At 61.0% G+C, this 25711-nt stretch overlaps 3 protein-coding genes across 4 annotated transcripts; 1 reads left to right on the forward strand and 2 right to left on the reverse strand.

Annotated features, from left to right (window-relative positions):
* Positions 1-3569: 3569 nt before the first annotated feature.
* NKPD1 (NTPase KAP family P-loop domain containing 1) lies at positions 3570-10112 on the reverse strand. Its single transcript, XM_068991652.1, has 4 exons — positions 10013-10112; positions 8702-9154; positions 6734-6865; positions 3570-5380 (listed from the first exon to the last, which is right to left on the reverse strand). Exons 1-4 carry the CDS (start codon positions 10110-10112, stop codon positions 3570-3572), a joined length of 2496 nt encoding a protein of 831 aa, XP_068847753.1.
* A 3214-nt stretch (positions 10113-13326) lies between these two features.
* TRAPPC6A (trafficking protein particle complex subunit 6A) lies at positions 13327-22653 on the reverse strand. Of its 2 annotated transcripts, none has more exons than XM_068992812.1 (6): positions 22570-22653; positions 15416-15483; positions 15138-15255; positions 14558-14623; positions 14296-14389; positions 13327-13456 (listed from the first exon to the last, which is right to left on the reverse strand). In XM_068992812.1, exons 1-6 carry the CDS (start codon positions 22651-22653, stop codon positions 13425-13427), a joined length of 462 nt encoding a protein of 153 aa, XP_068848913.1. In that variant the 3' UTR covers positions 13327-13424. The 2 variants fall into 2 exon arrangements, with proteins under 2 accessions (XP_068848913.1, XP_068848912.1); XM_068992811.1 differs by having other exon boundaries at positions 14558-14641.
* Positions 22654-23124: 471 nt separating this feature from the next.
* On the forward strand, positions 23125-25411 carry BLOC1S3 (biogenesis of lysosomal organelles complex 1 subunit 3). Its single transcript, XM_068992964.1, has 2 exons — positions 23125-23250; positions 23699-25411. Exon 2 carries the CDS (start codon positions 23707-23709, stop codon positions 24307-24309), a length of 603 nt encoding a protein of 200 aa, XP_068849065.1. The 5' UTR covers positions 23125-23250; positions 23699-23706; the 3' UTR covers positions 24310-25411.
* The last annotated feature ends 300 nt before the right edge of the window (positions 25412-25711 follow it).

The following is a 25711-nucleotide window of genomic DNA, read 5'->3' on the forward strand; positions in this document are numbered from 1 at the left end:
CCCACACAGCCATTTTGCTTTTTTGCATTTCTTTTCCATGGGGATGGTCTTGATCCCTGTTTCCTGTACAATGTCACAAATCTCATTCCATAGTTCATCAAGCACTCTCTATCAGATCTAGTCCCTTAAATCTATTTCTCACTTCCACTGTATAATCATAAGGGATATGATTTAGGTCATACCTGAATGGTCTAGCGGTTTTCCCTACTTTCTTCAATTTGAGTCTGAATTTGGTAATAAAGAGTTCATGATCTGAGCCACAGTCAGCTCCTGGTCTTGTTTTTGTTGACTGTATAGAGCTTCTCCATCTTTGGCTGCAAAGAATATAATCAATCTGATTTCGGTGTTGACCATCTGGTGATGTCCATATGTAGAGTCTTCTCTTGTGTTGTTGGAAGAGGGTGTTTGCTATGACCAGTGCATTTTCTTGGCAAAACTCTATTAGTCTTTGCCCTGCTTCATTCCGCATTCCAAGGCCAAATTTGCCTGTTACTCCAGGTGTTTCTTGACTTCCTACTTTTGCATTCCAGTCCCATATAATGAAAAGGACATCTTTTTTGGGTGTTAGTTCTAAAAGGTCTTGTAGGTCTTCATAAAACCGTTCAACTTCAGCTTCTTCAGCGTTACTGGTTGGGGCATAGACTTGGATAACTGATATTGAATGGTTTGCCTTGGAGACAAACAGAGATCATTCTGTCGTTTTTGAAATTGCATCCAAGTACTGCATTTCGGACTCTTTTGTTGACCATGATGGCTACTCCATTTCTTCTAAGGGATTCCTGCCCGCAGTAATAGATATAATGGTCATCTGAGTTAAATTCACCCATTCCAGTCCATTTTGGTTCACTGATTCCTAGAATGTCGATGTTCACTCTTGCCATCTCCTGTTTGACCACTTCCAATTTGCCTTGATTCATGGACCTGACGTTCCAGGTTCCTATGCAATATTGCTCTTTACAGCATCAGATCTTGCTTCTATCACCAGTCACATCCACAGCTGGGTATTGTTTTTGCTTTGGCTCCATCCCTTCATTCTTTCTGGAGTTATCTCTCCACTGATCTCCAGTAGCATATTGGGCACCTAATGACTTGGGGAGTTCCTCTTTTGGTATCCTATCATTTTGCCTTTTCATGCTGTTCATGGGAGTATTTAGTTATAGCAGCCCCAGACTAGTAAACCAGTTCTGCACTGCTCCTGATTTTCTGACTTTTAGGAGTCTTGGATCTTGGAGGTAGATCCCTTTGGCCAAGGTTTTTTGTTTTGTTTTGTTTTTTAAAGGCTAAGGGGTCTTAGTTCCTTGATCAGAGATCAAACCTTGGCCCTCAGCAGTGAGCCTCAGAGCCCTAACCACTGGACCACCAGGGAAGTCCCTGACCAAATATTTCTTTCCTTTGCCTTCAGCCATCCAAGCATCACCCAAGCTTGTTGTGAACACACGAATCCTTCACAACAGCTTGACGTTGTACCAAATCTTAAAAGACCTCAATGCCCTAAAGTGGGAGATATTTATTTTCATGCACGTGGGCATTCCGGGTGGCAGACAGCTATTCTCCATGAAGTGACTCTCAGAAGCCAGGACCCTGCCCTCTGGTGGCTCTGCCATCCCTGGGTCCTCAGGAGACCCTGCGTCCAGCAGGCTGGCCGAGGAGGAGAGCGGAGGAAAGGCAAGCCTGCCTCTTAAGTCGTTGCCATGATGGGAAAAAACGCACACTTCCATCCACTCCCTTGTAGGCGCCAGTTCCCAGCAAAAGCCCCACACTAAAGAAGATCTGTGAATGCCGGGGGACAGGGAGCCATCTTGGCCACACCCAGCCCCTCTGATATCCTCTTTTGGTTTTTTTTTTAATGTTTTTTTTAGTCTCTGAAAGCTCTAGTTTTGCCAGGCACATGGCCAGAATCTAAGATAAAACTGGGCAACGGTTTGACCACTGCTGCATACCCTGTTACAGGGAACAGCTTCCTCTGGTGGGAGGGCGGGGGGCGGTCCTTAGTCCTACCCCTGACTTCTGTCTACAGGTTGGTTCTGCCTCCCCAGCACCCCGCTCCTGGGGCCAGTTTGTTCACAGCCTAGACTCTGCCCAAGCCAAGTGGGCTGATGAAGCAGAAGGGAAGGGAAGCATGCTGCCTGCAGCGGCACATCTACGGAAACACCTGTCTAAAGTGTCAGGAGGACCCTGTCTCTCTCTTCGGCAGCTCCTCTTGAGCAGGCTCTCCCCCCTGCTGTTGGAAAACAGCTCAGCACGCCTGGGGTTTATGCTACCAGTTCAGCCTTGCCAGGACTGCCAGTGCTGCAGTCCTGGCAGCTCCTTTTAAGTCACAGGCTGATTCTCTCTGCCCCATGTCCACTCTGAAGCAGTTATTGGCCAGGGATGTTGGGGTGCTGCACCCGACCTTGGAGCTATGGCATGAGGGCAGTGCCCGCACTAGGCTGCCTGGCCTGGAGCTGAGTGTCTTCACAGAGCTCCTGGCTTCCTCTGGGACTACCCTCTTGGCTCTTAGGGCCCTGCCAGCGCCTCGCCCCCACCCCCACCCCCAGCCACTGAACTGGGCCAGGCACACGATAGCCTCAGCTTGTGGCTCTTTGACCAGTGAGAACTGGGAAGCTGCCCAGAGGAGTGGTGCCCCCAGCCTGGGTCTCTGTCCCTAAGATGGAAAGGAAGCTGGTGAGCCATGATGCAGGGGCTGGCCCTAGGAGGGCCCCACTTTGGCTCCACGTGCCCCATCTCTGTGCCTCAACTTCCCTGTCCTCCTCAAGAGGCTCATCCGGTGGGCCTGGAGTGACCCGTAAGGCAGGCACCCCCGCCCCCACGGACAGTTAGTTATCCGGGAGAGGCAGTGCCGCCAGCTCCTCCAGACTGCAGTGCCAGCAAAGCCTAATTAACCCATTATGCCAGGGGAGGAGCCACCCCGAGTGGAGCAGCCTGCTGAGCTCACTGGGGACACCACCCTCGGAAATGCCAGCTCCTGCCCTGCCCACGGAGGGGCAAGCTCAGGTGTGGGGACAGGGACCTGGATCCCCTGAGGCCTGGGTGCGCTCCACTGAGTCAAGGAGCACATCCGTCTGGCCCTCATCGCCCCTGCCTCCGCAGCCGTGCCTGTCGCCCCGCAGCCCCTCCCGCCTCCGGGATGTCAGCTGAGCCTGCCCGACTCCCTGGGAATGCAGTAGACCTGGCAGGACAAGGCAGGCCTGGTGCCCAGTCCTCAGTGAGCTAGGGAGCCCAGGGCCACCTCTGCTTCTCAGCTTCCCTGCTCTCATCAAGGAAGACCATTCGGGGGCTTTCACATTTTCATTTATTGCACTTGAACCCTGATTTCCTCATGGGTCCTTCTGCCCAGCTCTCAGACACACACGCTGTCCCATTCCTGGTGGCCATGGCTTAGGGCTCTCCCTGGCTCACAGATTCATCTGGGAAATATGGGCACCACAGGCCCCACTCTGGACACCGGCCCCCGGGTCTTGAGCCCTGCCAGGCCCCCTACATTCTCATCTGGGCAGATGCAAGTGTTGTGCCCAGAAGTCTTACATTCAAGGCCCACCTGGGCTGGATTGCCCCTGAGTCAAAGGCGCTCAAGCCATGAGTCTGGGCTTGCCCCCCTGCGCCCAGTCCCGGGGTTGGTGGGCTTCGCTGGCATGCACAGGGGCGTGCCCTGCAGGGTGGCCTGCTTGGGCCGCCCTAGGGGCGTGGTTGGCTCCGTTGACGGCGTGGGGGGTGTCGCGGGCAGGGGACTTGGGCGGGCTGGGCGGCTTGAGCGCGCTGACAGCCCGGATGAGGCCCATGCGGCGGCGGATGGAGTGGTCCAGGTTGACGGTGCACCGCAAGAGGCTCTGAGCCTCGGCCACGGTGAAAGGGAAGTCGGCGCCCAGGAAGCGCTCGAAAAGCTCAGGGTCGCCGTCCAGGTCAAGCACGTTCTGCAGCGGCTTGGTCATGGTGTGCAGCTCTCGGCTGTGGTCGCTGAACACGTCCCAGAGGCGCGCGCGGGCCTCGGGCGCGCCCCCGGCCTGCTGCCGGTCCTCCAGGCACTGCAGGGCCCAGCTGAGGCGGCACGGCCACTGGTTGGCGAGCACGACCCAAGCCACAGCCTGGCGCGGCGAGGGGCCCCCGAAGTCCCCCTGTTGCTGCTGCAGCAGGCGCACGGTGATGGGCACGGTGTTGACGATGCGCCTCATGGACACCACGTTGTCAGGCACATACTCGTAGAGGCAGTCGCGCTCGTCGTGCAGGCAGAAGAGCGCTTCGCGGATGCGACGCGCCGCCTCGGCGTCGATGCGGCTCTGCTCACGCTCGCCCCACCCCTGCGTCTGCACCTCCAGGAGCTGCGCGCCCTCGCTGCCCCTGGCCCCGACCCCGCCCGGCGGCCGCAGCTTGCGCGTTATCTCGCGATAGAGCAGGTCGTCACGGCTCTGCACAGCGTCCTGGAGGAACTGCAGCTTGGTGCGGCGGCCCATGATGGGCACCGAGAAGGGCAGCGTGACGGTGCGGTTGAGGAAGAGGTAGCCGTTGTCGGCCGTGCCCTTCATGGAGCCGGCGCTCTCGAGGCACGCGGCCAGGATGCTGGGGTCCACCACCAGGATGAAGATGAAGGGCGCATGGCTGTCAGACAGCAGCGTGTTGATGGCGTTGAGCACGCCCACCACGCGCTCGGGGTAGCACGTGTCCAGCCCGGTGACCTCAAGCACTACGCGCAGCCGGCGCCGCTGGTAGATCTCCAGGAAGCACAGGAAGTCGGTGAGCAGCTCCACCTCCTTCTTCACTTCGCACATGAAGCCCAGCTGGCTACCGAACTTCTCGCGCGACACCAGCCGCTCGATCTTCTTGCGCTGGCTCACAAACAGGTGCTTGCCCACCGAGTACACGGCCATGAGCAGCCCGGAGCCCGACAGCGTGGTGGCCGCGCCGCCGAACACCCGGAGCAGGCTGCTGTTGCTGGCGCGATGGCTCAGCGAGCGGGCACCCACCGACAGGTAGAGCAGCCCCACGCCCAGGCTGAGCACAGCCAGCAGCGCCAGCAGCGCCAGGCACACGCGGTGCCGGCACTGCCACTCGCGCTGGTGGAAGCCCGGCGTCGTGGCCGCCTTCGTGCCCAGCACCGAGTACACGCTAAAGGGCAGAGCGCCGTATTGGTGGCGGATGCCCTCGCACAGCGTGGTCACCAGGCCGGCCCATAGCTTGTCGGTGCCCGCGTACTGCCAGGCGCTGAAGCGGATGAAGAGGAAGTTAACGTTCTTGCGCCGCAGGTGCACCTCGGTGATGATGGGCTGCAGGAACACCAGGTACCACAGCAGCTTCGGGAAGGCCCAGCCCCGCACGGGCCGCGGCCGCCACTGCACGCGCTCCAGCTCCTCGGTCTCGCGTTGGGCTGCCTCTTGCTGCATCAGCGCTGCGGGGACCGAGGGCGCCGGGGCGGGGAGGGGGGGCGATGTGAACCGGCTCAGACCAGCACGGGGGCCTGGATGTTACGGAGCCCGGGGCCATCCCCAAGCACTGGGCAGGTGCACAAGGGCCGAAGGAGAGGCCTGGAGCCAGGCTTGAACAGGGGAGGGTCCGAGGTGGGGAGGTGGGATGGGGGGGTCAGAAATAGAGCCCCCGGAGAAGAGAGGATGGGTTGGGGCAGCCAGGTGCTGAGGAAGGGAAATGCAGGGCCGCAAGGATACCCCCTGGCTCCCATTTTCCTGGCTTACTGCCCATCCTCCAGCTCTCAGCTCAGCTGTCACCTCTTCCAGGAAGCTTTCCCTGAGACCCAAGCTGGGTCAGGTGACCCTGAGCTCCTCTACTGCAGCCCTGCCCATACTGGGTCCTTCCTGTCTGGGGACAGGTCTGTCTCTTGCGCTGGTCTGTGAGCCCAGGAAGGGCAGGGCCCCGGTTGTTTGAGCCACCCCGCGTCCCTTGGGTGCTGGGAGAATGTCTAGAGGACTGGATCGTGAGAGGTTGGGGGCAGGACCTTCCTGCTGGGAGGGTGAGTGAGTGAACCAGAAGCTTTGTTTGCTTTTGCCTTTTGGCCAGATCTTTTCCCCTCCCAGGACCCTGTTTTTCGCTCTGTGACAATAAGATGTGGGCTTGTTTAGCTCCCCAGGGCCGGGCACACAGGGGTGAGTCACCTCCGGTTTCTCTGACAGTGACTGGGGCTGGGGGCTGAGCTGCAGCAGGGTTTGAACCTGCTCGTGTTTTCAGTTAACAGTTCTGTCTGGGGTCTTGTGGGTATCCGGCCCTGGGCCCGGGCTGGGGAGAAGAGATGGGCCTGAGGAGCACAGAGCCCAGGAGGGACTCGGCAAGAGCCTGCAGCCTTGGCGAGGAACCTGGGCTTCCTCCCGAGGGTGCTGGGAAGCCATGGGAGACTTCTGAGCAGGGGAAGGACAGGGCTAGTTGTGTGTTTTATTTTTTGTTGTTATTTGCTTAACTTTTGGACTGCCGCTCGTGGCATGTGAGGTCTTAGAGTTCCCTGACCAGGGATCGAACATGCACCCCGTGTCGTGGCAGCATGCAGTCTTAACCACTGGACCACCAGGGATGTCTCGCATCCATATGTATTTTAGAAAGGTTCCTTGCAGTGGATTTGGTGGGGGAGGGGGGCAAAGGCATGGGGAGGGACCTGGTTAATGCTGACTTACAGGCCTCTGGCCTGAGGTCGACTGACCTCAGGGGCAAGCAGGTCTTGGGGAAGCCTGGGGCGGGGCAGGGACCCAAGGCTCCATTTCCCTTAATCCCTCTCCCCAGAACACCTGCAAGTCCTCACCTGTGATCTTGTCCAGCATCATGTGCAGGCGGCAGCCAAAGGGGGCATAGAAACCCACGGTCACAGGGACGGGCACATGGCAGAGAGTCTTGGCCAGGCAGCTGCAGTAGACGTCATCCTCTGTCAAGATGTCTGGGGGTGCCGGGGGTGGGGAGGGGAAACCCGAGTCAGCGAGGCTGGCCAGACACCACCCTCCTCCCCTCTGCCCTCTGCAGTGCTTGCCCTCTCCCTGCACCGCTGGCAACCCCTCCCCATCTCGCAGCTGCGACTCAGGCCAAAGCCCCCAGCAGAGGTTTCTGTGGCCGCAGGCAGCCCCCTCCTCCGGGACCAGATGTGCCCGTCTAGGTCAGAGGGCACCAAAGGGTCTGGTGGAGGCCAGGCCCTCTGTCAATGTCGTGGCCTGGGGTGGCCCTTCAGGGCGCAGCTGTCCTGTCTGAGTCCCGGCACAGGGGCTCAATGTTGCTACAGCCCACTCTCCAGAGTGGGCCTGCTCTCCCCCTTTGGGCCCCCACTGAACGCCAGTTCTTGGACCCAGAGTTGGAGCGCTAGAAGGGTACAGCTGGGTTGCAGTGGGGGGGCACTGGCCAATCTTGCGGTGCTCGGTGGGGATGACACGCCCGCTTTTATAGAGGCCTCTGGGCTGCGTTATTCATCCCTCGCCCAGGGCCAGCGCTGGGCCTGGGGGCACAGCTGGGAGGGCAGGGGGCAGACTAGGGCCAGAGTCAGCTAAGGCGGCAGCCAGGGAGGACCTGAGCCTGCTCTGTCTGGTCACTGGCTGACCTCACCTCACTGAGCCTCTACTTGCCAGTGTGTGAAATGGGCATCATGGCCACGAGGCTGCGCTCTAGTTTTTCTCTGTTGATGAGGTTGTGCCCGACCTGGAGATGAGCTCAGCCGCGCTCTATTTTCAAAACAGCCCTCGAAACCAGTGTGAGTGCCCACGTCTGCTGCCACCTCCCTGGTCAGGCCGCCAGCCCCTCTCGCCTGGGCTCCAGGAGTCAGCTCTCATGTCATGCCCCAGCGTCAGCTCTGGGCCCTCACGGCCCCTGCCTCTCCATGAGAAGGCCAAGCCCTCACTGCGGCCACGAGGTCCGCACAGTCCAGCCGCCCTTGGCCCTCTCGGCCCTATCTGGCCTTCCTCCTCACCTCCCCCGATCCAGCCACAAGCACCTCCTTGTTGGCCCTTGAACCGGCCACCCCAGGCTCAGTGCCTTTGCCATTGACTCAAGAGAACTGCCCCATGTGGCTCAAAGGTCGACTTAATGGGGTCTCGCCTGATGACCCTGCTTAATTTGCAGACCCCATTTCCCTTCCCTGCCTTATCCTTCCCCCAACATGGTTATCACCTGGTGACGCTGTTTTGAACTTTCCTGTTGTTTCCTCTAAACCCGCCTCCCCCAACTGCCTACAGAATGTGAGCTCCATAAGGGCAGCGATCTGTCCGCCCTGCTCCCCGGGGCACTCCCAGAACAGAGCCTGGCACTCCTGTAGGTGTCCATACCTAGTCACAGAATGAATGAATGAGTGAGTGAGTGGCTGGGTGTCACTTGTCAATGTCAGTCACGACACTGACAGAGGGCCAGCCCCCTCCCGTGGTTGCATTGCTCTCCGAATCTCCCAGGCCGCGCCACACCTTTGGCTGTAGCCGCACACTTGACCCGTCTCCCCCACCCCCGAGCTGGCCAGCAAGCTGGTGCTCATCACCCACTGCCCCAGGTCAGGGGGGCTGGTGGAGACAAAGCAGAGCAAGGGTGTCAGCAGAGGGAGAGAGCTGGGGCCAGGGCCCGGGCCTGGCCCGGGACCCCCGGCTCCTGACAGGTGCAGCAGTGGTGGCTGCCCCGAGGCCCAGGGTCGGGGACAAGCGCCCACCAGACAGAGCCCAGACGGAGGGTGAGGCGGGCAGGCCCCAGGCCCAGGCGGGAAGCAAGGTGGCGGGGACAGCCTGGGAGGGGGAGGCTGGGCGAGCACCAGAGCTGTAGGAGGCGAAGCAGCCACAGGCTGCGGGGGCGGGCAGGGGCCGGGCGTCCGTGGGCCTGCTGGGCTCCAGGAGGGTGCCAGCTGCGGAGGGCAGGGCTGGGCCGCCGGTGGCAGGAATGCTGGCCGCAGTGAGTGAGGTGGGGGGCGGCTGGGGGGCACTGGCCGGCTTCGCGGGGGCAGCGGTGGTTGCAGGTGGCCGCTTCTGGGCCCCGTGAACAGAGCAGAGACGCTGCTGTGGGGGCTGGGGAGGCGGAGGCTGGGGCTGCCGCCTCTGCTGCTGCTGCTGCTGCTGCTGCTGTGGGGGGGGCTGGGGGCCCCGGCGACAGCCGCCGCGCCCCCCCTGGTGGCCGTGGTAGGCCGGCTGCCGGCACGCCTTGGGGGTCGGCCAACAGGGCCTGTGGGCGCCAGGTGCTGCTGGGTCGTGGCACCCCTGATGACAGCGTCCTGGAAGGAAGGAAGTGGGGGTGACTGGGCCTGGGTCCCCGAGCCCTGAGGGCACTGGCAGGAACCGGGTCGGGTCTTCAGGTGGAGGGGGGCTCAGGAGAAATCGGAAAGATGAGCAGGGGGTGAGGGCAGAGGGGCGGCCTCGCCCTGCACTCTCCCGCGGCTGGGGTGGGAAGGAGGGGAGGAGGTGCAGAGGCCTGGGCTTCAGCCAGGTCAGGGACTAGAGTGGGGATGCTGTCCTGGAGTTCCTGCTCCCCCAATTCCCCAGTCCTCGGGGTGTCCCCCAGTGCAGGCACTGAGAATACTCCACTGGGAGCTGGCCCGGTTGGTCCAGAGGCCAGAGTGACGGGAGGTGACTGCGGAGAGGGGACAGGGTGGGGACTAGGAAAGGGGGGCCGGGCCTCACACCTGGCTCAGATGAGGCCCTGGCCCTCGGGAAGGGGGCTGCCCTGCGAGGCCCCAAGGAGTCTGAATCACCTGGTGGGCAATAACCACCCCCTCCCCACCCCAAGCAGGAGCACCTGTGGTCACCATGAGAGGCTGGACCCCCACTTCCTTCATACACTCATTGTCTGAGGGGGCTTGCCCTCTGACCCCTCCCTCCCACCACATGGCTCCCCCCAGGTGGGGGGCAGTCCCCCCAGGCCTGGTGACTCGGGGAGGAAATTCTTCCCATGCTGGGGGAGGAGAGGCAGGTCAGGTGGGCCTCCCAGGGTCCCCCACGGCACCCTGTGCAGACGCCTCTATGGTGAGTGCTGGTGGTTTTTCTCTCTTGGGGCCTGACGGTCTTCTTCTGCTTGGCCATCCCCCTCAGCCACCCCTCCTTGCTGCCAGGACCCCCCAAAACTGAACGCCTACCTTTTCGGTGCCCCAACTCCGGGTCCAAGAAGTAGCGCTCTGTGGCGATCCGGGGGGGCAGGGCACCCTTGGCAAAGTGGACGGTGCCGTGCTGGTGCATGGTGGCCGGGGGCCTGCTCAGGGAGGGGGCGGGAGGGGCCTGGCTCAGTGCCCAGCAGCCTTGGGTGCCAGCAGCAGAGCCTACCCCCGGGGCGGCTCCCTGAGACCTGCCCTGGATGAGCCCCCTTCCTGATGCTGGGGTCCCCAGGTGGGGTGGAGGTGCTCCTCCAAGAAACACTGGGAGGTCTGGATGGGGTGGGGAGCGGACGGTGAGGCCCCAGGTTGGGCGGTGTTAAGGGGGGTGATCTGGGGTGTTTGGGAGGTTTCCAAGAGGCCAGGACAATGCGGGTGCTAAGCTGAGGTGGGCTGGGAGCTGGTGTGTGGATGAGTAAAACCAGGGGGAACTAGGTATTGGGGGTTTGTGCTGTGGGATGTAGGGGCTGGTGCCCTTTGAAACCAGCGCAATCAGTGATGAGAGGTGGGAGCAGTGAGCCACCCAGCCAGCGACTGGAGTTTCAGGGCTGGGGCGTTCGGGACGTAATGAGGGGTTGGAGAGAGGGGCATTCTCGGGGAGAAAATGAAATTGGCGTGGTCCAATTTGGGAGAGGCTGAGAGAGCAAACTAGGGATGATGCGGGGCGGTGGGGGGCACTGGGTTTAAAATGTGAGGCACCCATTTTAAGGACGGGAAGGATGCTGTTTAGAGGTGGCGGGGGGCGGGGGGCACCAAGGGGCGGAGGAAACGGGGTGGCGAGGGTTGGGGACCAGGCGCGTGGCCCCGCCCACCCCACCCCACAGCCCCTGGCCTGGGGTCTCCTGTACCTGAAGGCAGCCTTGCAGCGCCAGCCCCTCCGTCCGATAGCGTCAGCGCGGCCCGACTACGGAGCCTGGGATCTGGGAGCCCAGCCGCCTGACCGGTTTGCCCGCCCCGTCCCCGCCCTGTCCCCAGCAAGCCCTCCCAGTCCCCGTCTGGTGTGCTCCACTTTCCAGGACTGGGGGTGCCCCAGGTAAGGCACGGAGACGGCAGGCCTCGGTGCCGCCCAGGGAGGGCCCCGCCACAGGGTCTGCAGGTCTGGGCACCTCGGCCGCGGGCGGGCAGGAAGGAAGCCGGGAGTCCAGGCCCAGGGAAGGAGCGATCCCAGCTTCGGGTGCCAGCTCCTCCCAGGCCAGGTGACTTCCCCTCTGAGCCTGTCTTCCTCACTGCTGAGTGGACTGGCATCTGGGGCGGCCTCTCGCAGCCGTCAGGAGTCCGCCGAGCCCAGTGCCTGGCACTCGGCAACAGGCTCCAACCAACCCACTTACCGGCCGCTCCAGATACTTCACATAAAGTGAGGACATGTGAGTTCCTGGCTCGTTAGGAGCCACGCTTGGTGGACATGCTTTTCCCTTTTGGGGCCCAACACATGGTTTGTGAGATCCGAGGTGCCCAGCCAGGACCCAGCCCCGGCCGTGAGAGCACAGGGTCCTAACCGCTGGGCCACCAGGGAACTCCCCACGTGCTTCTCTACAGTAACCCCCTTTCCCTGGACCATGCCCCCGCGGGACGGGGGTGAGGCCTGCCCTACAGATGAGCAAACAGGACCGACAGAGTCCCCTGGCCCAGGTCTTAGGGAGGCCGAGCCGGGCTTTGCAGGCAGCGTTTTGTGCCCAGTAGTGAAGGCGCCTTGCAGATATTCCTGGGGGGTGGGGGTGGGGAGGAGGCATCTTAGATACCTTGGAGGGGGGCCCCTCTGCTCTCCAGGGTCCCGTCTCCCTGTGGCTGCTGCTGGGGTGATGGCACCAGCAGAGGTTTCTCCCAGGAGGTGGGGGAGGCAACCCCCGAGTAGCACCCGGGACGAGAGAGGACACCGATGGGCCCTTCGAGGCACGCAGTGACCAGACGCCACCCCCTGCAGCCCAGCTATGTCTCCTTCCCTTTTCGCCAGGGCTCCCAGCAGCTTCTTCCTCCCCATCCTCCACCAGCTCAGGACTCTACCCCCATCCTGAGCAAGGAGGCCAGGCTGGTGTGTCGGAGTCAGGGGTGGGAGGGTCTCTGGGGGCTCCTTCTGGACTGCCGCTGGGCTTCCTGAGGGCAGAGCTGGCCCTGGCCCTTTCCCCCGCTCCCCCACCCCCACCCGCCTGCCTGCAGAGTTTAACTGAGTGACCGAGATTCATCTAGGACTCATCCTGGACAGTGCCAGCCCCCAGCCAGGGACCCACGGGGAAGCGCGAGTGAGCAGCCGCTGCAGGGGATTTGGTGGGGAGCGGAGGCTGCAGGCTGCCGGAGTAGGAGTCTGGGGAGGGAGCCAGGCAGGAAAGGCCTGTGCTAAGGCTCAGAGGCAACCCAGGGACTGCGGGGCTCGGCTGTGTGTGCTGGGGAAGGGGCTGCATACGATGTCTGCACCAGACGGTATGGAGGTGGAGGAGCCCCAGCCCCTGGGGGGGTCTTAGGCAAGGGGACCCCTCCTCCTCCCATTCAGGTCGATCCCAGCCTCAGGTTACAGCTCTGAGGCCGGGGTACTTACCCACCTCAGGCAGCAAGTGGCAGAGCCCGGCAGAGTCCAAATGGGTGATGCCCCCAGATGCTATGAATGTAAACACGGGAGGTGGTGGCAGGGGGTGGGGTGTGGGCACGGAGGCTGAACTGCCCAGAGACTAGTCAGCGGGGCCATTGTTCTGGGTATGACTCGTATCCGCCAGGCACGTTAAGCGTGTATTCGATAGAGTGTGTGTGTGTGTGTTAGGGGAGCGGAGGGTGTCCGGCCCACCCACTCACCCATCCTTGTTCCTGGCAGCCCCCCCAGGCCAGCCCACACCTGGCAGCAACTCCAGGGGCCACTGGCCCCGCTCCCTGGGAGAGGTCCGTTCTTTGGGCCCCGCTGAGCAGAGAGCAGCCCCAGACTTGTCCATGCTGGCAAGGCCGCCCGTGCTGGGGGCCATCCTCCCCTGCCAGGTATGCGGGGCGGGAGGTGGCCAGCCACAGGGACTCGGCGGGGAGGAAGGGACTCGGCAGGGAGGAAGCCCCACGGGGTACCTCCACACTGGGCCCGTGACACACAGTCGCTTTGCCCCTGCCCCCAGCACTCTAGAGCGCCCCCCCCCACCCCGCTTTCCACTCTGAGTCTGGTTCCACTTACAGAACCTTTATTGAGCACCTGCCCTGTGGAGGGACATGTGTGGTGCAGACCCCCTCCACACTGGCCCCGAATGCCGCGGGGACCACCTGGCCCCCGGGACACCCCCACCTCCCTCTGACACCCATCTGTTGGGCATCTGTGACACCCTGCAGTGCGGGGACCCCCGTCTCCCCAGCACCAGCCCCTAGCACAGGCAGCAGCGGGGTTCTCTGGGCCGGGGTGCTGTGAAGCTCGTCTGGGAGTGGGACCTGGGGCTCCTCAAGGTTTCTGGATCACCACCTGGAATTTACCTGGAAGAGAAGGGCTGGCCTGAACTCGAGGCTGGGGCCGGAGGGGAGAGGTGGCACCCCAGCTGCTCTGAGCCGTTCACCCGGGCCCAGTGCCCTCAGCCTGGGTGGCCCTGGTTGGACCTCATTTCCTCGCTGGCCTGAGATGGTGGTGCCCTAGCCCCACCCCCGGCCTGTGCCCCAGGGCTGTGTGGGTGGCTGGGGGCACGAAGGGCAGGCAGCAGGGCAGGCACGTGGGTTGTCGGGGAGGGACCTGGCCCAGTTTCAGTGCCACATGTGGCTCAGATCCTGCCGGCTCGGGCCCCAGTCCCCCATGATGTGTGGCCCTGGGGACTGGCAGAGGGGAAGGCGCCCGAGGGAAGGGTGCGTGCAGGGCTGGTCGCAGGCAGCCCCCAGGGAAGGGTGGGGCCTCGGCTTGTCCGATGGCGGGCACTGTGGGCCAGCGGGGCCCCGGGGTCAGGAGGACACCCCCTCACACTGGCTGCCTTTGGAGCGCCTCAGCCCAGCACCGCCCACCCCACCATCCCCAGGTGACTCCTATTGTGTCCACCTGGGTTCTTGCACTGGGAAGTGTTGGAAAACACTAGCCCAGGTCCTTGTCGTCGGCTGTCCCCACCAGGCTGGCACGCCCAGGGAAGCAGTCTAGGAGGACATCGGGGGCAGGGCCGTGGATGGGCTGCACCTCCTGTGTGGTCTGGGCCTGTGTGGCCTGGGCCTGTGCAGCCTGGGCCTGGGACTTCAGCTCTCTGGGCCACAGATTCCCATCTGCAGTGGGGCTGGGCGGCCCGGCCCCACCTCCACGGCCCCTGGGAGCACGGGGGATCCCCCCCACCCCAACTCACAGGCGGGCAGGGCTGCCACGGAGGCGGTGACCAGGCTCTTGACTCCCAGGGTGCTGAGGGTGCCACGCAGGAGGCCGCAGGTGAAGGCCAGGAACTAGGGGCGGGGGACACGGGTCACCGTGGGCAGAGCAGGGGGAGGCCAACACCCCGGGGCCACGTGGGCTTGAGCGTTCACAGCGGGGTGGAGTGGGTCCGCCTCCCTCTCCCAGGGTCCTGGGCTTGGGAAGAGGCCTCTGCCCCAGACTGGAATCACGCCCGGTACCTTGGGTGCTTCCTCCAGGTACTGCAGACCCGAGGCCATCCGGACGAGGAGGGGAAAGCTGTTGTCCTGCAGGACGTAGGTCCCCTGGGGACAGAGGAGGGTCCCAGGGAGCCGATGTGGCACCTGTACCTTCCTGGTGGGGGCAGGGAGGGGAGGCAAGGGCCCAGCGCCGCCACCCTGAGGTCCGGAAGGACCCTTCCCTCAAAACGGCTGTGGTCGGTCTTGGGCCATCTTTCGAGGCTATACGAGGACCCGTGGACCCTCCGACCAGGGCCTGGTGTCCTCCCCTCCACGCCCCTGCTGCACGATTTTCAGGGTGCCCGGTGGGGAGAAGATACAGCCCAGGCCATCGGGCCACCAGCCAGGCCCAGCGTGGGCGCCTAATGGGAACGAGGCTCGGGTGCAGACAAGCCGCATCAGGCCGAGGCACAGCCACAAGCCGCGAGGGGCCTGTCCTAGGGGGCCTTGTGGGGAGGCCCCGAGGGGGGCTGAGCCTGCTGTGACTGCCCTGAGCCGGGGTCCCCTCCCTGGGTTCCCGGGGCTCCTGCCTCTGCCCGCTGTCTGCCCGGGGGGCACACACCTGGTGGTTGGTGCGGAGGCTATCCATCTGCTTGTGGAACACGGCCACCCACAGGTCTTTGCACAGGAACTTGAGGATGTCCAGCTCTTCCCTGAAGGCTAGCGTTTCCCGGGGCAGCCTGGGGGGGAGCAGCAGCAGACACTGTGGGGGCCAGGCTGGGGGAGCCCCGGGGCGAGGAACAGGGAGGAGACCGGCTTGGGATCCTGTCTGGATCGAGGCACCCTCCCCACCCGTTTGCCCAGGAAGGGAGCCCACTGCAGGTCCTGCCCGCCTCTCACCTCTCACCCAGGGCCTGGCCCACACGGAAGCCCATGCCCTCCAGGACCAACAAGCTGGTCTTCTGTCCCTAGAAGGCCAAGGAAGGGAGGCTCAGGGGCCCTTGGCCACCTCCAGCCGGGAGCCAGCCGGTATAGCAGCTGAGGGGGGCTTGTGTGTCCCTGCTGGTGCAGGGAGACAAGACCCAGGATAGAGGGCTTCCTGAGTGGCAGGCTGGATCCACAGACTGCACCGGCCCTCAGGCTCCGCTCGCCCTCACTCCGGGAAACATGGGGGTCCTGCCTAGGCTCAGCCTTACCTGTTGTCTTTCCTTGCAACTCCCATCACTTCCTGAGTGTACTTTCAGCGTCCGTCCTTAAACGCCCTGTGGGGTAGCACTCCCGTCACCCCAGAAACTCAAGGTGACTTGCCCTGGGGCTCATATGGCAAGCAAGGGGGCTGCAGTGGAGGGGCCACAGGGGTGGGCCCCCGGATGGGCCAGCAGGCGGGTGAAACGTCAACTGTGATTATGAGGCCTTAAATATGAGCCGAGACTCCTGGGAGGGACCCGCAGGGGCTCAGGGGAGGCAGGGGTGGCCAAGTGGCCTTCCAGGGGGCCAGGCCAGGGTCCCGCGGTGGGGGTGCTGAGGCATGGGGACTGAGTGGCAGGAGGCCACACTTGGTGTCTGTCCAGGTGTCCTGGAGCGTGGCTGGAGGAGAGCCGACCTGTGTATGTTGCCCATCTGTGTGACCCGGAGAGAGCTGAGCAGCAGAAACGCCAAGACGGCGTCAGGGGGGCCGGGCACACACCGGGGGCGTGTGAGGAACATGCTGAATGAGCGAAGTGAGGAATCGGGACCTGGGCCTACGCTGTGCCAGGTGCCTTGTGCAGACCCCCTTGTTTAACAGCCCCATAAGGTCGGTTGTGTTTCACATCTGGAGACCGGGGCACAGAGGGGTTAGGTCAGACCTCCCAGAGGCACCTTCGGACCTGAGCAGGTCCGGCTCCTGCATGCAGGTGGCTGACGGGCAGGCGACCAGGGCAACACTCGCAGCTGTCCGTGCCCCAGGGAAGTGGCAAGGGCTGACGTCGGCTGAGGGGAGGTGCCAGGAGTGGGTGGGGAGCCGGAGCAGAGGTGCCCCACGTGACGGCCCCCTCCTCTGCTGGGCCACGTGACACCCAGACCCTGGCCCGCCATTCTGCCTTCCTCCTGTGGGAACCGGGCCTGGGGAAGGACACAGCTTCCTGCCCGTGACACCGGCGTGTGCTCTCTGGTGTCCTCCGGCACAGCAGGGCTGGCCTCGGGGGGGCAGGCTGACTCGATGACTAAGGTGTTCGAGGTCTGAGCTTGGGTGTGAGGGGCAGCGAGGGGAACACGTGCCTGGTGGCTGGGTCCAGGGTCCGGATCCTTACCAGCTGTGGGCCTGGGGCAGTGGCCAGCTGCCCTGTGCCTCAGTGTCCTCCCATGTAAAACAAGGACCTTCCCAGGGCCCTCGTGAGGATTAAAGGAGTGGATAAGTGCGAGCCAAGCACCCCGAGTCGGGCTGGGGAAGTGGTACTGTCGCCATGTGCAGCCTCTGCACCTGTCTGATGAGCTGGGGATGGTGAAAGGAACGGGAAAGCCCACAAAGGAGGGGCTCTGTTCTGTGGGCGGGCGAGTCTCAGCACCTGGCTCCCTGCCCAGCCCTGGCCAGGCCTCTGCTGCTCTTACGTCACCTCCCTGCTCAGGGGAACTCCTGGAGGGGGCCGGACGGGGCTCCACTTTGACCCAGCGCACCTGTGTTCCCAGGACGCCCCCATTCATCCCGCGGTCACTTCCTAGCTCCCGTCCAGAGCTCGCACACCGTGCCTAGTGGGGATGGCAAGCTGGTGACAGGGTTAAGGGGGGGGCCCAATCTCCCAGGGGTGGCTGACCGGCAGCTCTCAGCACAGCAGCTGTTGCTGTTGGCCCCACGGTCCCAGCCCTCGAAAGAGGCCAGGTAAATACCTGCTGCAGTGCAGAGACTGGGGGTGGGAGGGAGAGGGGGCATAAGGCCAGCAGGGCGGAGAGGCGGTGGGGAGGGGTGGGGGAGAAAGTGTGACGGGGGTGGGTTTTGGGGGAGGGGAGGGCGGCAGGGCTGGCACACCCCAGGCCCTGCAAAAGCTCCTCAACACTAGGGGGTCATCACTGCTAGTGATGGGCGAGGGGCCTCTCCCATCCTGTCCTGAGCCTCTGGAGCCCGGCCCAGAGCCAGTGCGTTTCTGGGCTCCCCGCATCTGGTTTACATGAGAGCCCACGGAGAGGAACTGAGATGATGGGAGAAGCAGGGCAGGGGGACCCCCTCAGGGAAGGCTTATTTAGGGTGGGCACCAAGGGCACCCACGAGCACCACGGGCGCTCAGAGGAAGGGACGAGCCGACAAGGAAGCATGCGTGAAAATGAACGTGGTGGCCAAAACGAATCTCTCTGCAAGGGAGCCGAAAAAGAGAGAACTCTGAAAAGTCGCTAAAACCTCACAGATTGTTAAGGGCAAAAAAAAAAGAGAAGAAAAGCTGACACGTGGAGAGAGACCCAGAAAGTCTACGATTCCTCTGAGCACCACAGATGGAACAACAACAGGAGGAGACACGCTGAAAGAGGAAAACGTGCTCAGCTGTGCTCGGCTAAGGCGGAGTCAGGCGTCCAGGCTGAAAGAGGAAAACGTGCTCAGCTGTGCTCGGCTAAGGCGGAGTCAGGCGTCCAGGCTGAAAAGGGCCACAGAGCTCCGAGCAGGAGGAAGGCGAAACCGGGAAACCACACTGCCTCCCCCGTGCCGTCCTGGACTGCTGGGTGGGGGGCTGCGTGCCGGGCCCCTCAGTCATTTGTGAGGTTCCAGGGTAGGGCAGCCCAGGTCCTGCCTTAAGCACAGGGAGAAGGGATGCCTTCTGGCTTCCCCAGCGTCAGTGGCCCCAGAAGATGCAAAAGAAGTATGGTGAGGGGACTTCCCTGGTGGTCCGGTGGCTAAGACTCCGAGCTCCCAGTGAGGGGGACCCGGGTTCGATCCCTGATCAGGGGACTAGATCCCACATGCCACAAGGATCTCGTGTGCAGCAACTGAAAGACCGAAGATCCCGGGTCCTGCAACTAAGACTCGGTGTGGCCAAAGAAATAATCTTTCTGTCTGCCCGTTCCTTCCCCGCCCAGTCTCCGTCCCATCTGTCCCCACGTGTCCAGGGAGGACCTCCGAAGAAGTAAATCTGAGCCCAGCGACCTCAGTTTAAACCTTCTACGGCTCCCACCACCCTCAGGACAGAGGCCCAGTTGGCTCACAGAGGCCCCACTGCGGCTCTGCGGCCTCAGAGGCACCACGCCCCGATGCCATGCACTTTTCTAGGAAGCAGGTGGTTTCCCAGGCTCCGGCCTGAGGACAAGGACTGTATCTGATGGCTGCTCCACCCCCCCGTCCTCCTGAGAGAAGGTGCTGGCTGAGCGCCCACTGGGCTTCGATGGACAAGGGCCTGGCCCTCACGGCTGTTCCTGGGCCTCCAGAGGACAGCTCGTTCCCACGCAGGCTTCATTCCTTTGCCCACAGGTTCCCCTTATCGTCAAAACTCCTGAGATGGACAAACCACAGCCGCCTCCTTTTCCTCCTCCTCCCCTGCCTCTTCCTCCCGGAACTTTTCCTGCTCAGATAACAAAGGCCCTTAGACCTTCCTGTTCCTCCAGCCAGCCTTCCACTCAAGCCGTAACCCTCCAGGAGAATCCACTCAACAGCTACAAATAACCAGGCAGGACGTGGAGATCAAAAAGCCCTAAACAATGCCTGTGGCGCCTGGCGCCGGGGACAGAGATGAACCAGCCACCACTGCTTTCCTCAAGGGGCTCTGGGGCTGGTGGGGCTGCTGCCACAGACAAGCTCTGACCCGGATGCCCGAGTCCTGATTTTGCCTCTGATCCCGGAAAACCCCTTCCTGTCTGGTGCCTCAGTCCCTCTCCTGTAAGATGGGATAATAATGTCAACCCTGGAGGGCTGTTCTGATAACTAAATCAGATAGAGCACTGTGCTGGAGCCACGAGAAGTATCCAAGAGGCAGACAGGACACTTGCTGGACCAAAAAGACCGAGCAGAGAGGGGAGGGACCGGGGCAAAAGAGAAAAGACTGCGGGAAAACCAGGCAGCTGCCCACGATGTGCCGCTGAGGAACAGGGTTTGCCAGCTTGAAGGAATGTGGGGAGATGGCAGTCCTCACTCTGGCTGCACACGGGAACCACCCAGGAGCTCTGAGGCCCAATGTCCAGGCCACCTCCCAGCCCAGCGCTGCCGGAATCCCTGGTGCGGGGACCCCAGCATTGGGGCTGCGGAGGCAGCCAGGCAGAGAGCCATTGCCAAAGGTCGTGGGCACACTCACGCTCTGAAAACCCTGTGCTGAGCAAAGCTGAGTAACCGCGTGTCCCCCACACTTGCTTGGCCACATCAAAATCCTCCCAAGAGTGTCAGGGAAGATGCTGAAACAGGTGAGAGTTTATAAAACAGGTTTTGGGAGTGGGAGGCCCAGTTACATTCCTGACTCTGCCACTTGACAGCAAAGACTCCATCCATCAAAGCCTCTGTTCCTCGCCTACAAAGCGGGGAGGATCATGCTGACCTCCATGGGTTGTTAGGTGGATCAAATGGAACCAGGAAGGTGAGGCCCCTGCGGGCACCTGGTGGGCGTTATTATTGGCCACAATGTAAGTGAACCCAGTCCCCACCCTCACCCTCCACGGCACAGGGGCTGCGCTCAGTTCTTCAACAGATCCACACTGGGATTTCCCTGGTGGTCCAGCAGTAAAGAATCCGCCTGTCAGTGTAGGGGACACGGGTTCAATCCCTGGTCCTGGGAGGTTTCACACACCGTGGGGCAGCTAAGCCCGTGCACCACATCTACTGAGCCCATGTGCCACAAACACTGGGGCCTGCACACTCCAGCGCCCATGCTCCACCAGAGAAGCCACACCAGTGAGAGGCACCGCAGCCAGAGTAGCCCCTGCTCACCACAACTGGAGAAAGCCCAAGTGCACCAACAAAGACACAGCACAGCCAAAACCAAACAAACAATAAATTTAAAAATATATGCATCTATTCTGAGGACCTGGTCCCTGCCCACAGCGCAAAGCATGGGGCCTGGCAGAGGAGATGGCAGTAACTAAAGGATCATAATTCAGGTTCGTATGGTGGTGTGGGGAGGGGGAATGTGCAAACGGAACAGAGATACCCCCACTTCCACTGAGGGCTTCCCTGAGGAAGGGACATTTGAACTGAAGGATTAATAGATGTCGATGTAGTATCGACGTGGCAGGTAAAATAAGCTGGAAGATGAAGAAGGGGGCTGGTATGGAGTAGAGGGGAGGGAAGCCACACTGCAACAGGGAGGGGACAGATGGGAACTGTATTTAGACAGTGGAACAGGCTGGGCCTGGCTGATGACTGAAGGTGAGAGAGTAAAGGCGGTTACTGTAGACCCTTGGGCTCCTTGTTTGAATGCCAGGATGGATGGGGTGCTGGGACACTGCAGCCCTCTCCCTGACACAGGCCAGTGCACATTCCCTCCCCCAAGTGTTATCGTTCTCATTGCATTTCCCAAAGGTACAATATAGATGCATTTATCTGATTTGTCTGTTTCCCCCACTACAACATACGCTCCAGAAGGCAAGGGTTTTGCACGGTTTGCTGAGTAATCTCCAGCCCCTACAGCAAGGCCTGGCACCTTGCATGTTTTAATAGTTAAGAGTTTATTGAATCTATGTTGGGATGATAACAAGCAACAGCCTTGTTAGGGCTCCTGGATTGGGAAGGAAACATACATCAATAAAAATGTCTTACATATTGATGATGATGATAGAATAATAATGAAAGAAGTGGCCATAGCACCCACTTATTAAGCATCTGCTTTCTCCCTCACCCTTTCTTCTTAGTACCAGATTTTAAAACAGAGCTCCATGTTTTGAGGGCTGATTATGTGTTAGACGGGCACAGAGGTGGCTGGTGCTCAGAGGTTAAAGTGTCTGCCTCCAATGCAGGAGACCCGTGTTCGATCCCTGGGTCGGGAAGATCCCCTGGAGAAGGAAATGGTAACCCACTCCAGTATTCTTGCCTGAAGAATCCCATGGACGGAGAAGCCTGGTAGGCTACAGTCCACTGGGGTCGCAAAGAGTGGGACACGACTGAGTGACTTCATTTTCACTTATGTGTTAGACGTGGCACTAAGTGCTTTAAAGTCTTAAGCATTTTTCCTAAGGACCAACTTTCAAAATTCCAAGCGATCTAAGGCCTCCTCTTGCCTGGAATGTTCTTCCTCCCTACTTATCCCCAGGGCTTGCTTCTTCCCTTCTTTTCCTCAAAAAGGCCTTCTTCCACCATCCACCACTCCATCCCTTTTCTTTCCCTGATTCTACTTAAGTTTTCTTTATAGGACTTCTCACTAGCAGGTGGCACATTTATTGCTATTTTTATTGTTTGCGTGGGTGTCCCGCTCAGTTGTGTTCAACTCTGTGACCCCAGTCCGATAAGCTCCTCTGTCCGTGATATTTTCCCTGCAAGAATACTGGAGTGGGTTGCCATTTCCTCGTCCAGGGGATCTTCCCGATCCAGGGATCTAACCAACATCTCCTACAGTGGCAGGCGGATTCTTTACCACTGAGTCACCTGGGAAGCCCATTGTTGGTGGAAATTCCCTACTAAAAGGTTAAGCTTTGTGAGGACAAGGAAACAAGTGCCTGGGGAACAGTAAGTGCTCAGTAAGTTTGTTGAATGAATGTCTCACCGAGTCTTAGGTGCTGTTATGATCCCATTTTACAAGGGAGTACACTGAGGCACGCAGATAGAATCACTGGCTTTCACACCCAGGGTGAGTGGCGCAGGCGGGATTTAACCCGGGCAGTAAGTCCTCAATATATACCAAGCAATCGTAATTACTACCCTCTTACTCTGTGTCAGGTTTTGAGCTAGGAGCTTGTCCCCGAGCTGTCTCGCACAGTTCTAGGAGTAACCCGCGAGGCCGGCCCTGTCCGGACTCGGCTTTGCAGAGACGGAAGCCCGCAGTGGAGGTCTCCCCGCGATCAGGGGCTGGGCGGGTATTCGGCCCGGGCCGCTGCCGCGCCCTCCGCGCCTCCCGGGGGCCTCGACTGGCTTTCCAGCCGCGGCCCGTGGCTCCTCCCTACCAGGACCGGGCGCTCACCCCGGGGCCGGGATCTGGATCTTGAGCCCACAGCTCCGCTACCATCTCGGTGTGCAGAAACTCGAACAGTACCGGGTCCGCCATGCGCGGGTCTCAGTCGCCTAACAACCGCTCAGCGTCTCGTGTTCTCATTGGCCCCGTTGGGCAAGCCCCGCCTCCTGCTTCTTAAGTGCGGCCCACCCACTCCTGCTTCCATTGGTGTTTCAGGCTAGCCCCGCCTTCCTTTCCTGGGCTCTCGTGGTGCGCGCGTGAACCCGGGAGTCTAGGGGGAGGGCCTGCTTTGTCCGTAATGGCCGCACGTGACAAGCACCTCTGCCCTTCTCGCTGTTTCTTCACCGTTTCCGGGTCTGCGAGCGTTTCCATTGGTCGAGTCGCTGGTTACACGTGACAGCTCGTCTTTTAGACTCTCTATTTGTCCACTCTTCTCTCAGCACAATCCGGAAGCGCCAGCCCAACCGCTTTCCTATTGGCCGTGCCCTTATTCATGTGGCTCTTTACAGCAGCCCCAACATCTGGTCCGGAGGGCTTACTTCCTGGTTGGTAGCCGGGCGGCCCAGGTAATAGGCCGCCAACACCCGCCCAACTTTCTCCGCTATTGGTTGGGGCTGCCGCGCTCCTCGGTAAAGACGCCGCACTTCGGCTAGGTAGAGGATCCCGCAGGCTCGGAGCTCTGGTGACCTGGTACGGTCTTCGGTGATAACGCTCGCTTCCCCCCGCCCCTTGTGCATCCTCCCACGAGTCCATTTGGACTGTTACCCTTTCTGTGATGGAGTCCCTGGTTCCCGTGCGGCTCAGAAACCCGTGTGCTTCCGAATCCGTCACAGGCTAAGAGGACAGTGTGGAGGGTGTGGCCTCTGCTAGGAAGCAAAATCGGGAAGAGTTTAGGATTCCGGGACCTCGTTTCTCAGAGTCTTGATCGAGCTGGTGGTCCTCAGTTTTCCCATCAGTACACTGAAGAGGCAGAGTCCAGTAGTTCTTACCATCATTAGTTTGCAGAAACTGAACCCCAGGCAGGCAGTGACCCCAAATTTTTAAGATAGTGGAGGAGGTGAGAATCCAGAAACTGCAGCTTTTAACCACGGCACGGCGCCCGCCTCTCATATCATCCTTTCCCGCGTCTTCTCCCTAGCTCGCGCCATGGAGTCTCAGAGTCGTCGGCGGAGGCCGCTGCGGAGGCCTGAGACATTGGTGCAGGGGGAAGCGGCCGAGTCGGACTCAGATCTCTCTGCGTCCTCGTCGGAGGAGGAGGAGCTGTACCTGGGCCCCTCGGGCCCAACGCGCGGCCGCCCCACGGGACTGCGAGTGGCTGGGGAGGCTGCGGAGACCGACTCGGACCCGGAGCCGGAACCGAAGGCCGCGCCGCGGGACCTGCCTCCGCTCGTGGTGCAGCGGGAGACGGCCGGGGAGGCCTGGGCGGAGGAGGAGGCCCCGGCGCCCGCCCCTGCGCGCTCGCTGCTGCAGCTCCGGCTGGCTGAGAGCCAGGCGCGGCTGGACCACGACGTAGCGGCCGCGGTGAGCGGCGTGTACCGTCGCGCGGGCCGTGATGTGGCCGCCCTGGCCGGTAGGCTGGCGGCTGCCCAGGCAGCAGGATTAGCCGCAGCCCACAGCGTGCGCCTGGCGAGGGGGGACCTCTGCGCGCTGGCGGAGCGTCTGGACATCGTGGCCAGCTGCCGCCTGCTGCCCGACATCCGCGGTGTGCCAGGGACCGAGCCTGAAAAGGACCCGGGACCGAGAGCCTAGCCGTGACCCACTGTCTCCACTGACTGCCCTGGGGGTAGGCCTTGCGGCCTCTAGACCTGGCTCTCTGCTCTGTTTAGCCACCCACCCATCTTGCTGTCACCCTCAGGGATAACCTCGCCCCTGGATAATGCTCTGTGTGTGTCCCTGCTGGACCGTAGCTCTGGTTCCTCCCGCTGGGCTTGGCCTTTGCTTCCTGGTTCAGAGCTTGTGTCTGAAACTTGACTCCAGCTCCTGGGTACCTATCTGCTCTTGGATCTGTCTCCCTCTTAACGGCTCCTGAAGCCTCATCTTTCCTTGCTCTCTGCCTTCCTCAGTTTGGTTTCTGTTCACAGGGGCTGGACCTGCTTCTTTCTCCCCACGGGAGCGCCAGAATCTGGCTGAATGTCAGTTCCCTGATATCTTTACTCCCTTGGCTCTGTCTCCTTCTTGCCCCACTTCTGGAATTTTGTCCCTCTAATCTGGACCCTTTTTCTGCTCCCCAGGCTTGGCTTTGGTTCCATCTCCGCCTTCTGGTCCTTGCCTCTGCCCCTTTTTGGCTCCTTCTCCTTGGGCTTAGCCGTACCCTGTTGGCCTGATCTTGCTTCCTGGGTCCAGCTCTACCCTTAGTTTTGGTTCTGCCTCTTTCTGCTTCTCCCATTCTGTTTAAACTACCTGCTTGCTTCTGGGCTCCAGGGATCTCCTATGATTTTCTTCATCAGGTCCAAGATGAGGTTCCCTCCTGACCCAAGGAGGTCCCCCTTCCAGCTGTCCAGGCCCAAGGTGGCATCTCCTCCAGGCCCAAATTGGTGTATCCTTCCCACCCCCCAGGCCGAGATTATGCCTTCTGCCCAAGCTCCAGGTATGAGCTCCAGGCCTGGGCCTGACTCACCAGGCTGAGAGCGCCCCCAGCAGGCACTGAGGGCCCAGTACAGACTCGCCCTGGAACTTTATGTGCAATATGACACCACTTTGCAGATAAGTGTACTTTGTTCACTGTGTTCCGTGGATGCTATAGATGCTAAACTGCTTGGATTTCTGGGTTAGCTCCTTCCGTCTCCTCCTCCTCACTGCTCCCTCTTCTCCTAGCCCCAGCCCCTCAGTCCCATTCACATGCACCCCCCTCCCCCACTCTCTTATCCCAACCCGAGCTGAGATCTGAGCTCCCAGGATGAAGAAGTGCTGAGGAAGAGCACTGTATGGCAAACTCATTAAAACTCAAGACATTCACTGATATGATCAGTTCCTCTTATCTTCCCATCTAAGCTGGGGGGGGTGGGGTGGGTCGGTTGGCGATTCTACTGCAAACGTGAGTCCCAAGAAAGGGATCCTTCCCACCTGGCCAACTGAAAGTGGACCTGTGGCTAGGAGATTGGGGCCCCAAGTTTTTTCCCCCTGGTTCTGCACTTACTTGTGTTTTGTTCAT

The sequence above is a fragment of the Capricornis sumatraensis genome, chromosome 20 (assembly GCF_032405125.1).
Source record: "Capricornis sumatraensis isolate serow.1 chromosome 20, serow.2, whole genome shotgun sequence".
NCBI lineage: Eukaryota > Metazoa > Chordata > Mammalia > Artiodactyla > Bovidae > Capricornis > Capricornis sumatraensis.

What these genes read in the sequence shown, in the direction of transcription:
- BLOC1S3 (XM_068992964.1), top strand. Translation starts at nt 23,707, where the DNA reads ATGGAGTCTCAGAGTCGTCGGCGGAGGCCGCTGCGGAGGCCTGAGACA.
- TRAPPC6A (XM_068992811.1), bottom strand. Translation starts at nt 22,653, where the DNA reads ATGGCGGACCCGGTACTGTTCGAGTTTCTGCACACCGAGATGGTAGCG. An exon ending in GGCCAGGCCCTGGGTGAGAG is followed by an intron (nt 15,256 to 15,415) that starts GTGAGAGGCGGG and finishes GCTCCCCCCCAG; the next exon opens with GCTGCCCCGGGAAACGCTAG. An exon ending in ACCTGGAGGAAGCACCCAAG is followed by an intron (nt 14,390 to 14,557) that starts GTACCGGGCGTG and finishes CCCCGCCCCTAG; the next exon opens with TTCCTGGCCTTCACCTGCGG.
- NKPD1 (XM_068991652.1), bottom strand. Translation starts at nt 10,112, where the DNA reads ATGCACCAGCACGGCACCGTCCACTTTGCCAAGGGTGCCCTGCCCCCC. An exon ending in CTTCGCCTCCTACAGCTCTG is followed by an intron (nt 6,866 to 8,701) that starts GTGCTCGCCCAG and finishes CGGCACCCCCAG; the next exon opens with ACATCTTGACAGAGGATGAC. An exon ending in GATGCTGGACAAGATCACAG is followed by an intron (nt 5,381 to 6,733) that starts GTGAGGACTTGC and finishes CGGTCCCCGCAG; the next exon opens with CGCTGATGCAGCAAGAGGCA.